Here is a 13,115-nt window from a genome sequence, read left to right as displayed (position 1 = left end):
ATGCTGCCACCTATGCTGCCACCTATGCTGCCACCTATGCTGCCACCTATGCTGCCATCTATGCTGCCATCTATGCATCCAACTATGCTGCCATCTATGCTGCCATCTATGCATCCACCTATGCTGCCACCTATGCTGCCACCTATGCTGCCATCTATGCTGCCATCTATGCATCCACCTATGCTGCCACCTATTCTGCCACCTATGCTGCCATCTATGCTGCCATCTATGCATCCAACTATGCTGCCATCTATGCTGCCATCTATGCATCCACCTATGCTGCCACCTATGCTGCCACCTATGCTGCCATCTATGCTGCCATCTATGCATCCACCTATGCTGCCACCTATGCTGCCATCTATGCTGCCATCTATGCATCCACCTATGCTGCCACCTATGCTGCCATCTATGCATCCACCTATGCTGCCACCTATGCTGCCACCTATGCTGTCATCTATGCTGCCATCTATGCTGTCACCCATGCTTCCATCTAGCCTGGCTGCCATCTATGCTGTCATCTATGCTGCCATCTATGCTGTCACCTATGCTTCCATCTAGCCTGGCTGCCATCTATGCATCCACCTATGCTGCCACCTATGCTGCCATCTATGCTGCCATCTATGCATCCATCTATGCATCCACCTATGCTGCCAGCTATGCTGCCATCTATGCTGCCATCTATGCATCCACCTATGCTGCCACCTATGCTGCCACCTATGCTGCCACCTATTCTGCCATCTATGCTGCCATCTATGCATCTACCTATGCTGCCACCTATGCTGCCATGTATGCATCCACTTATGCTGCCACCTATGCTGCCATCTATGCATCCACCTATGCTGTCACCTATGCTGCCATCTATGCATCCACCTATGCTGCCACCTATGCTGCCACCTATGCTGCCATCTATGCTGCCATCTATGCTGTCATCCATGCTGCCACCTGTTAGAGAGAATTCTCATTCAATGGCTAATTTCCCTTACCTAGTGATTCCCCCAGAAGCTTTGCTGGATCTCTGGAGTTTATTTTTCCAGTTGGTAAGAGTGTACCCCTTTCTTTCCACTCTTACCTGGGTTTTGCCATGTGTATTTCATCTCTTTTTGTGATTGTGGACTCTCTCTGGAGGACACCACTTCACTAGCCCCCTTCTTTTGTGTGTTACACAGCACCTTCAGTGCAGTGGCACAGGGTTGTCTTTTAGACTTCCCACCGACTCCATTTCTGAGGCTGACTACAGTCCCCCAGAAAAGGGTAAAGTTACCATTAACTTTACTTAGTCATTTAACCACAGATCCAGTACACCCCATTTTACATGGAGTACTGGGAAGGGTTAATTGTTAGCCCTTGTTATCTGTACCTCCTAGAGCATTGTTTCGCTCTTTTAACATTTAGACTTGGCTGGTGGCAGCGGTATCTACCCTAACTTTTCTACCGCGATTATACTAGATAAACGTGGTATTGTTTTAGGCTATTATATTGGCCTTGAACTTAAACCCGCTTGACCAAATGCTTTTTCTTTTGGCTCCGGTTGGGTTTATTCGCCATTTTTTTTTGTTAAAGTCCTTCTTGTGTTTTACTTTGTGCAGCAAAACAGGTTTGCCTCCTTTGTTCAGTACCTTTTGGCGGGCTTCTGCCCGGAAGCCCTCCTCGAGGCGCCTGGGTGTCTAGGTGGGCTGAATGTGAGGGAGGGGTGTAGTCACCCCCTGCACAGGGTATCCTAGGAAACCAAAGTCGCACTTTCCATGATTGGCTGAGGTGGTTGTCCGGACCAGACAACCCCCCTGCTGCGTGATTGACAGCCAGGGTGTGTGAATTGGGGATTTTCCCATAAAAGGCGGTCTCTTGGTCTAGAAGACAGAGTCGCCACTGAACTACAAGGAACCGAAGATAAGCGGAGAAGAAGTTGACTGCTGCAATTATCCCGTCTCAGTGAAGCCCTGCTGCAGTCCTGAGCTATCTACCCTTAGACAACCAGAGAAGATCCAGTCCGGAGTCTTCTTCCCTTGAGCCTGGTGGGGATGACAGCTCATCTTCTACAGCCAGAGGATCCTCTTCGTGGTCGAAATCGCTGCACACTGCCGTAGTGGTCTGGCTAGCCATCTGAAGAGCCTCTCCTGTTTTTAAGGAGCGCACCTTTTATTCACCGTCGCTGCTGCCGGCTTCAGCCCTGTGTGGTGCGGACCCCTCCAGATGGCATCCTTCGGATCGAAGCTCCAGGAACAGAGAGTCTGCAGGGAGCTACCAGGAACAACTGCCGTAGCACCAGCTTTTTCCTTGAATAAGGTACTGTGTTCTGCTCGAGGAATTTGGGTGAATTCCTTTTTTTCCGTCTCCAAGGCTTGCCCTTGTCTTCCCTCCTTCTTATAACTTTTGCTTCCTCTGTTGACAATATCTAAGTACTCCTGGCTCTGCCGAATCGTGAACTATCTGACTGTGTGATCCTCGACAACAGGAACCCGGTTCCACTTGGCACTGGCTCGGCCTATTGACTTTTGAATTTCTGTCTAACAGTGTTCTCTGATTCTGTCTGCCTTGACAAAAGTATTGCCTATGATTTTTGCCCCCAACTTTCCCTGGGTATCTCAGGTGCTAAGTGTTTTTTTGCCCCGGTAACATTTCTTGCCGCGGATACACGTTTCTTTAGTAAGACCGAACTGTCATTACTGTCAAAAAGTTATCGCAAGTGTATTCCCGGTAACATCTTTTGTTCCATAACACTGGTCCGCTAAATCACAGGGTACTTACCTTGAAGTATACCGTACAAAGTGAATAAGTTAGTTGTAGTATATTTTACATATGGTTTTCGAATTAATAGAAGTATTGTGTTTATAACAAACGGTTTAAAAATAAACGTACTTATATTTTCTACTTGAAACCTTGAGTCAGTGTTTGCTTGAGTCACAGTAATTGTGGTCCCTTTGTGTAATCTCTGCTACTGCTTATATACTCTTGAGATAGGCCTGGCTGCTCCGCTACTGCTACCACTTTAACATCGTAGTACAGGCTTGTACCAAAGGTAAAACATGTACTGCCACCTGTGGTCTAAATTGTGTGTAGTGGTCTCTAAGGGCACTGCACAGGATTCTGCCTAACACCACCTATGCTGCCACCTATGCTGCCACCTAGGCTGGCAGCCATCTATGCTGCCATCTATGCTGACATCTATGCTGACATCTATGCTGCCACCTATGCTGCCATCTATGCTGCCCTCTAGGCTGGCAGCCATGTATGCTGCCATCTATACTCCCACATATGCTGTCACCTATGCTGCCATCTATGCTGTCATCTATGCTGACATCCATGCTGTCACTTATGCTCCCATCCATGCTGCCACCCATGCTGCCACCTATGCTGCCACCTATGCTGCCACCTATGCTGCCACCTATGCTGTCACCTATACTCCCATCCATGCTGCCATCCATGCTGCCACCTATGCTGCCACCTATGCTGACATCCATGCTGTCACCTATGCTCCCATCCATGCTGCCATCCATGCTGCCACCTATGCTACCACCTATGCTGCCCTCTAGGCTGGCAGCCATCTATGCTGCCATCTATTCATCCACCTATGCTGTCACCTATGCTGCCACCCATGCTGCCACCCATGCTGCCACCTATGCTGTCACCTATGCTTCCAGCCATCTATGCTGTCACCTGTGCTGCCAACTATACTGCCATATATGCTGCCAGCCATCTATGCTGCCATCTATTGTGCCACCTATGCTGCCACCTATGCTGCCATCTATGCTGCCACCTATGCTGCCAGCCATCTATGCTGCCATCTATATTGCCACCTATGCGGCCATCTATGCTGCCAGCCGTTGATGCTGCCATCTATGCTGCCATCTATTCTCCCATCTATGCTGCCCCCTATGCTTCCATCTATGCTGCCACCTATGCTGCAATGCATGCTGGCAGCCATCTATGCTGTCACCTATGCTGCCACCTATGCTGCCAGCCATATATGCTGCCACCTATGCTGCCACCTATGCTGCCAGCCATATATGCTGCCACCTATGCTGCCACCTATGCTGCCATCTATGCTGCCAACCATCTCTGCTGTCACCTATCCTGCCACCTACGCTGCCTAACCCAATTCCCAGTGTGTGTTTTCCCAGTCAAGTGCCTTGCAAGACATGTTGTGCCCCCACTTGTCCCATTGGCCCTTTTGTGAGTAGGTGAATGCTGTGTCTCAAGCATCATTATCTATGCATTCAGAGATCAATCAATGAGGCTCCCTCTCCAGAGCTATATCACGCACTGGCTTTACTGTGTCCACCCTTTGTTTATTGCACTTTCTTGTTCCTCCTTCTCTCACGTGACTCTAAGTTCCAGATCTCTGGAAATGCCATCTTTGTTGGGTCACAGTCTGAAGGGTACATCAAATCTCACAGGCAGAAGTAACGTCATGTCTGGCATGAAAACCAGCTGCCAAAGGCAAACTGGCATGCTCAATCACAGGAAAGGCTGAATCACATTTCTCAGCGGTCTGAGGGTCCGGCTGATGGAGCATAAGCTCAGTTAAATCCTGGGAATTAGAGGTGGGTTCCGGCATCACCCATTGAGAGATCATCTGACACATTTCCCCCACTCATGAGAGATTACTGGTGCCAGCATTGATGCATAAGACACCAGGTCCACTTCCTGCCCAGTTTCCACGGGCACCTTATCCTGGATGTTCTCCTCTATTCTTGAGAATACTGGGTCTAATTTGCCAGTGCATACTGCAAGTATATCTCCCCCTTGGTGAGATGCAGAGTCTGTGCAGCTACCTGCAACTGACCTCACCTGGACATTGTATCTGCTGCTGACGAGGTATAATGCAAGGCCTCAGAAGATGTACAGACGCCAGCTAGGAAGTGCTCAGCCAGTGGTGGGCCATCCCCCCCGCATAACCAGCGTGTTATTTGCCGCAAATGCCTTAGACGTTGAGGCTCTCCCCGGGACCACTAAAGGTACATTGAGAGGGGGGATTTGTGTCCATCACCACCGCTGTACTTCATAAGGTGGCCAGCTTAGGGACAGGCCGGTCACCCGCTCCCAAATCACAGAACAGAGGAGTACCGGGGTGTGGTGTCACGTGGCAGAAGATCCCGGCCACGTGTCAGGGGCGGGGACAGGAAATAAAGGAATCACCGGAACTGGTGTGTGAGCGCCAGTCCGTGTTTATGCAATCTATCCAGTGGACGCGTTTTAATTACAAGCAGCGAAGCGCTGTGCCACTAGGCCTGGTTAGGCCCACCTCCTGCGTCGGGCCCCCGCAATCACGGCGGGTCCGATATCACACTGGTGACGAGGTATTAAAACCCCACGCGCCCACAATACAAACTACGACCTGTGTGCGGGTAATGAGAGAGCCTCGCTCTCAGGCTCCCAACGTTCCAGGAGGCCTGCCTACATTCCGCCCAGCCGCGTATGAACACAAGCGGCAGCGAGAGCCTCGTTCCGGCACCCCCAACATTCCGAGGGATTCCCATAAACAAACGAGGAAGCGGAGCCTCGTTTTCACACCCCCAACGTTCAGTGGGGTTTACAAATACACCGGATACCAGCGCACACGGAGCCATAACGTTCTACAGGGGCAGACATCAACAAAGCCCTGACATCAATACCCACATGCCACCCAAGCATCCAGGACGACAATCACAAGACACTGGTGAGTGACACCTCAGGCGCAGAGACAAGGACTGGGGCCTCATTACGACTTGCCCGGTAAAACCAGGTTCATTACCGGCATGCCGGAATGAGCAGGTCCGTGCTCGTATAAACCCGCTAATAGCGGGTGATTATGAGTGTGCGAGCACGCACGTCCCGCCATGCCGGTAGTGGCAATACCGCCATGCCGCTAAAGGGCCTCCAACTCCCCTATACCGGCATCGCGGGACCCGCCCATAGCGGTACCGCCTCATACCAACCCCTAAATACCGGCATGGTAATATCGGCATGGTAATACTGTGTTCGTACAAAAACGGACCCGGAAATTACATCAGCGCGCAGGAACGGGAAATGGGCCGGCGGCCATCTTTAAAAACACAATCCATTGCCATCCTCCATAACCACCAGCCGATACTCGGAGAGCACAGTGGAAATCCATAGAGGATGTCAAAGTCTACCAGGAAGACCACCCCCGGCTGAGTAAACAGGGTTACTCAGACGCAGAGCTCACCACATTAGCAGTCACTCTAGCTGCACATGCAGATACAATACAATCCCACGACAAGAAGCGGGAGGTGCAGCAACAAAAGAGGCAAATCTGGCAGGAGGTAGCCCGCAGGGTATCAGCCGTGGGTCCTACCCCACACAGTGTGAGTGACTGCAGGAAGCGGTGGAATGACCTCCGGTTGAGGGTACGCAATATCATGGCCACCAATCGGAGGGAGGCAATGGCCACAGGCGGGGATTCCCACCCCCCTGCCAAATTGATGCCCTCGGAGGAGACGGCAGCAGATTCATCAGTCCTGAGTCCATCGAGGAATTATGCGAGATAGAGACGGGTGCGGCATCAACCGCGGAAGGAGGTGAGTGACCCTGCAGATCCCTGTAGGGGAGACCATGAAGTAGCACAAGTGAAGTGGTAGAGAGTCTAGGCAAAGCAAAAACAAAGAGGTGATGGCTGGAAGGTTTAGACTTAATCTTAACCACTGGCATTGCTCGGGGCAACCCTCCAGACCATCGTTCTTCGCCTGCCAATCCATTACAGAAGGGGAAAGACCATATGCAAATCAGGCTTGGCCCCACCCCAAAAGGGGAAGTCCAGCCCGAACTGCTAGGTCACATCCCTTCTGCACGAGACCACAAGCATCCCGAAACATGTTTCACCCTTGTTGGGGCTCATCAGTGAGGAGTAGCTTGGGTCTCTAGGCCCAGCAGGCACGGGACCCACGGGAGGCCATGTTGATCTTTGCCACCTTCTCAGGCCTATATAGGAGTGCCTCACCAGACCTGCTGAGGCAGCAGAACCGCCCCTTCAACAGGCCAAATGTCTGCTCAATCATAACACGGGTACGGGTGTACACACGATTGTACTCCTCCTCATGGCTGTTCTGCGGGTTACGCACAGGGGTGAGTAGCCACGGCCTGAAGGGATATCCTCCATCACCTGCAAGCAGATTCAAATAGGTGTGTGTCACTCTGAACTGCCACATTCAGGGAGCACAGTCATGGCGGCAGCTATTTGGTGTGGCCATGCATATGTCCCTGTAAGCATGAAAAAATGTTATCTAGGTGCAATCTATACTGTCATGAGGTGTGGTAGTCTGGATGGCATTCAATAGATGATGCAGGGTGTAATCAAGCATGCTGAGGCAGATGTGCTGTGGTAGTGCAACAATGTTTAGCCTCCAATTCATGCTGTTCATTCTTCACTATGCATGGTCACACTGCCCACATAGCCACACTTGCCATCCTGTTCATTCATGCATTGCTTGCCATCACCATGGTGGCCTGGTTGTGCCTCTTACTGTTCTCATCGATATGCATTATTTGTGATATATGGCCCAGTGAAGTGTCATGTACCGTTTGACTGGTTCAGGTCAGGAGTCTTTGGCTCTGCATGCATTCTCCAATCGCCTGGCATGGGACGGTTGTGCAACTCACCAAGCAGCCAGGCACGTGGTCCGGCATGTCGCTCCATGTGATGGGGTAGCGTGGATTTACCCAGTAACATGGCATCATGTTTTGATCCAGGAAATCGGGTGCAGCAATGGGTGATGATCTTCCTGGAGTCACATACCATTTGCACATTGATGGAGTGGTATTGCTTGCGATTGCGGTACACCGCCTCTATGGCATGGGGGACTACCAATTCCACATGGGTGCAGTCGATGGCACCGACACAATTGGGCATGCCTGCCAGTGCATGGAAGCCTACTTTGGTTCCGGCTATCTCCTGGGCAGTCCGTGGTAGGGATATGTGGGTGCTTGCGTGCTTCAGGAGGGTATCCAGCACTTGGTTCAGCATGCATGAAAATAGTGGTTGTGAAATGCCATGCAGCTGGCCCACTGTGTGTTGATAGGTGCCTGTTGCCAGGAAGTGTAGCACAGACACCACCTTTAGTAGTGGGGGGATGGCAGTGCGTATTCCTATGTGGCTGGCAATGTCGTTCTGTATCATGTCCACTATGGTGGTGATGGTGTCACGGTACAACCAGTACAGGTTGTGGATCTGCTCAGGGGTTAGGTTGAATGGGCTGGGTCTGGTGCGAGGGATTGGTGGCTGCCTACGAGGCACTGGTGGCTGCGCCGGTGGTAATTGCTGGCCCTGTCTCACCCTCCTTCTCGTCCTGCGTCTCCTCTGTGCTGCCTGTTGTTGTTTCTGTAGTTGTTGTTGTTGCTGCTGTAGTTGTTGTTGTTGTTGCTGTTGTTGCTGTAGTTGTAGCAGTATAGGCATGTCCTCCAGTGCCATGATTGCAACTGCTAGTGTTAGCATTTTGGTGTAGGAAGGGGTGTGGTGTGTAGGTGTGCTCCTTTTGTACTGGGCCACTCTACATTGCCTACACCTGTGGGGGGGGTTGTGGTGTGTGGGTGTGCTCAGTTTATACTGGCACAGCCTCCATTGACTCCACCTGTGGGGATTGTGTGCACCTGTGGCAGCTGCCTTGTATCCTGCTTGCTGTTTGTGGGTGGTCTGAGATGTCTGTATGGCCAGCATCGTGCAGGCCATGATTACCGGCTACACGATGCCGGTATTTGCATGTATGCGTGGGTTGGAATTACCCCCTATTACCGGCATGCTGGTATTTGCTCCCTGAAGGTGCGCGTGTACGTGCCTATGCCGCTATTAGCGGCACCGTTGTTTAGTGTGCCGCTAATACCAGGTTTGCGGGTCGGAATGCAACGGGACGGTAAACAATGCCGGTATTACCACAACGGCATCGTTTTTGCCTTACCGGCATACCTCGTAATGAGGCCCCTGGACACGATCTAAGAACAAGTGGTCACACCTACAGTAGGGTAGGAACCCGCTCCCCACAGCTGCCTACCCCACAGCGTCAACCATGTCCAGTGCAGACACAAGCCCCTCGAGGGCCAGCGCAAGTCCGTCGACAAGGGTGAACACCAGTACAGAACACCCTGACCCAGCACTCACCACACTCATGCTGCCTTTTGACCCTTTCACCACTGGAGCGGCCATTCAATGGTAAATCTGGCTGCAGCAATTCGAAATGCACCTCGATGCAAGGGAGATCACGGCACCCAAAAAGAAATGCACCTCCCTCCCGCTTAACATCAGGGCAGCGGCGCTACACCTTTTCAACGCCATCCCAGAAAACAGCGACGCAAACAACTACGATGCCGCCAAGAATGCACTCACTAACAACTTCAGGCCTGACCTCAACCCTGATTATGAGCATTTCCACTTCTTCATTTCCAGGCAGCAAGCGATTGAGACGGTGGACAAGTTCCACACCCGCTTACGTGAAATGGCAGTTGGCTGCGAGTTCCCCGATGAAGTGGTCGCTATCCGCCTTCAAATAATAAACAGAATATCGTCAGAAAAATTGAGGAGGGCCATCTTATCGGAGAAAAACATACCATTGTCCCGAATTCTCGAAATGACAAGCCTGCGTGAGTGCACAGATGACCAGGTAGCGGTAATCGAAGCCGCAATGCAGCGACTTCCACTCAACAATCCCAAGAAAACGGAAGACATTGCAGCCATATCGTGACACCAAAACACCAGAGAACAGAAAACCCCCCAAACACCAAACGCCTCAAGGAAGGGAGAACGCATGCAAATGGTGCGGTGGCCCATGGCACAGAGGGGAATCATGCCCTGCATGGGGGTCAACCTGCCACAAGTGCAACCGCCTCAACCACTATGCAGCTGTCTGCCTATATCCACCAAACAAGAACGACCAGGAACAAACACTGTGGCGGACACAAGAACACCGGAAGAAATTCGCCCCTCGAGAATCCTCTCACCAACCAAGCAGAAAAGGGAGGACGAGAGCTGTAGACCACACACAGAGGTCACCAGACACAAGCGAAAGTGAAGACAATGAAGACACCGCATCCCCCGACAGACGGGACAAAGAAAGGCGGAGGAAAGCCAGCCAAAGAATACACTGGGTACACCTCATCTCAGCAGTAGAACCAAAAAGGTCCAAATAAAGGAAAAGGCCATCATGCACTGTCGTTTCCGACAGAAAACCATTAAGAGTAGTCATCAACACAGGCGCCACCGTCAATGTCATGCCAGTAACAGCGTTCAACAAGCTCCACCCAAGACCAAGACTCCAAGATAGGAAAGAACAACTATACACGTACGGCTGCAAGAAACCCCTACCGGTGCAAGGGTCATTCAAATCAGACTTCTCCCATAACAGCATGTGCCGAGCACGAATCAACATTTTCGATGCGGGCTGCGAGACACTCCTAAGCTGTAGAACCGCTGAAAAACTGCAACTAATACGCTTTCAGCATTCAACGTACGGAAATCAGTGACCTACTGGAACGACACCGCAAAGTATTCCAGGGCATCGGATGCCTGAAAGGCCGGTCCATCAAACTCCATATTGACCTTACCATTGAACCAAAAGCAGTGCACCATCGCCGAGTGCCGTTCCACATGAGAGAGGCCGTAGAGGAAGAACTCAACAAACTGGAAAAAGCAGGCATAATAGAGAAGACCTCAGGCCCAACCTCGTGGGTATCCCCCATGGTATTTATTTATTTGGATTTGTATAGCGCACATCTGCCCAGGGGCATCGTGGCGCTGAAAGCAATCTTACTTGTTACAGGCATACATGGTATATATATATATGGTTACCAGTCAATTGGTCGAAAACATTTGGTCGACAGGACAATTGGTCGACACCATTTGGTTGAATGCCAAATGGTCGAATTTTTTTTTTTTTTTTTACCCCTTTTTTTTTTTTTTTTTGGGGGGGGTCCCCCCCAACCCCCTTTTTTTTCTTTTTTTTTTTCTTTCCCCACACGAAAACCCACAAAAAATATATATAAATTAAAAAAAAAAAATTCGACCATTTGGCATTCGACCAAATGGTGTCGACCAAATTGCAGTCGACCAATTGACAGGACACCTATATATATATGTATATATATAGATACAATGCAGAACATATTTGCATATATACATACAGTTCTGCTTATTTACATACAGTTGTGAAAATACAGTGGGATAGGTAAGGTGGGGTGGAGTTAGTTAAACAGTAGTGGTAGTAGTGAAAAAACCCAAACAACCCACCGCAGTGCGAATCTGCATTGATATGAGACTCCCCAATGCAGCCATCGAGAGAGAACGTCATATCACACCGACAATAGACAAGCTCATTGTCGACCTGACAGGGGAGACAATTTTTAGCAAGCTCGACCTCAGGTCCGGATACCACCAACTCAAACTGGCCAAGGAGTCGAGATACATCACCACCTTCTCCTCCCACCTCGGACTGAGAAGATATAAACGTCTACATTTCGGAATATCGTCAGCTGCTGAAGTATTTCAGCACGAAATCAGGAAGGTCCTCAATGGCTTGGAAGGGACAACAAACATCATCAGTGACATCATTGTGTATGCAATCAATGAAAAAAAACACCTCAAGTGCCTTGTGGCAGTTCTACGCAGACTAGAGGAAGCTGGACTAACCCTGAACGCCGAGAAGTGCACATTTGGAAAAGATGAACTCTGTTTCTTTGGATACATCTTTAATGCCAAAGGAATGTTGCCAGATCCAGCCAAAGTCAATGATATCAAAAACACCAAGGCCCCACAATCCGCCACTGAAGTAAGGAGCTTCATGGGTATGGCAACATACTGTGCAAGATTCATCCCAGACCTCGCCACAATCGCAAGCCCCCTCTGTGAACTAACAAAAAAAGATCAGAAGTGGGAGTAGTCATCCACCCACCAACAAGCCTTCCAAAGAATCAAAGACACGTTGTCCGCCTCCACAACAATGGCATTTTTCGACATTGAGAGGCACACTGAACTCCTAGTTGATACCACCCCGGTCGGTTTAGAAGCCGTGCTCAACCAAACTGACAAGGAAGGGAATGTGCACCCTATCACCTTTGCAAGTCGTGCACTAACCAGAACTGAACGAAACCACACGCATATAGAAAAAGAAGACCTCGCAATCCTGTGGGGGTGCAGACACTTCAAGGTCTATCTACTAGGCAAACAAGCAAAGGTGTTCTCCGACCACAAGCCCCTCATACCAATATTCAAAGGCTCAGCACCACACCCTCCAGCACTCATCAAGAAGTGGATGATACAACTCCAGCCATACAACATCGAAGTGGAATATCGAGTGGGAGCGGATAACCCAGCCAACTACCTGTCCCGTCACCCGCGGCCTGCCACTGACCAGGAAGAGCACCAAACGACGGAGACAAACACATGTGCCACGTGGTAGCATGCGCTCGACCACGAGCCCTGACCCTGCAAGAGATAGCCAACGAGACTGAGGCCGACGCCATCCTGACCTACACCACCCTCGCCATCAAATCTGGAAACTGGAAGAACTTCCTAACATCCATGGCTAAGCGCACAACATCCGCCCAAGAGAAACTGCAAACACTGGTTGGAATCCGCCACAAACTTACCATAGCTCCCAAAGGGGTGATACTCAAAGAACACCGAATCGTGTTACCCACAACGCTGGAAGAAAGAGCCCTCAAACTAGCCCACAGTGGGCACCAGAGGATTGTAAAAACCACAGCATACATGAAGTCCAGGATGTGGATGCCCCACATGTAACAGCGATGGATGGACCTCGTAGGTCCTGTGCAGCCCGACAAGCCACCAGGAGGGCCGAAAACCCAGAACCAACCATCAGCGCCCCAAGGAGCAGCTAACGGTGGGAAGCTGTCAGCATCGATTACTGCACTATCGCAGGAGAAGGCTACCTACTCGTCCTAGTCGACGAGTTCAGCCGATATCCCGAGGTCAAACACGTGGCGTCCACCAACGCGGAGACCATGACGCTAGCGTTAGAGAAGATATTCGCAATACACAGAATCCCTTCAAAAATCAAGAGTGACAATGGGCCGCCCTTCACCAGCCAAGAGTTACGCCAATTCTTCCAAGACCTCAGCATACAATACAAGCGGATCACCCCAGGATGGCCACAAGCAACAGCGACGCCAAACGA

General features: G+C 50.6%; 1 protein-coding gene across 1 annotated transcript; it reads left to right on the top strand.

Annotated features, from left to right (window-relative positions):
- Positions 1–544: 544 nt before the first annotated feature.
- LOC138480459 (streptococcal hemagglutinin-like) lies at positions 545–949 on the top strand. Its single transcript, XM_069612242.1, has one exon. The coding sequence runs from the start codon at positions 545–547 to the stop codon at positions 947–949; it is 405 nt and encodes a 134-aa protein (XP_069468343.1).
- Positions 950–13,115: the final 12,166 nt, after the last annotated feature.

This window comes from Ambystoma mexicanum, chromosome 5p (genome assembly GCF_040938575.1).
Source record: "Ambystoma mexicanum isolate Mex_15411 chromosome 5p, UKY_AmexF1_1, whole genome shotgun sequence".
Lineage (NCBI taxonomy): Eukaryota > Metazoa > Chordata > Amphibia > Caudata > Ambystomatidae > Ambystoma > Ambystoma mexicanum.
The sequence above is the reverse complement of the archived record's forward strand: the minus strand, read 5'-3'. Positions and strand labels throughout refer to the sequence as shown.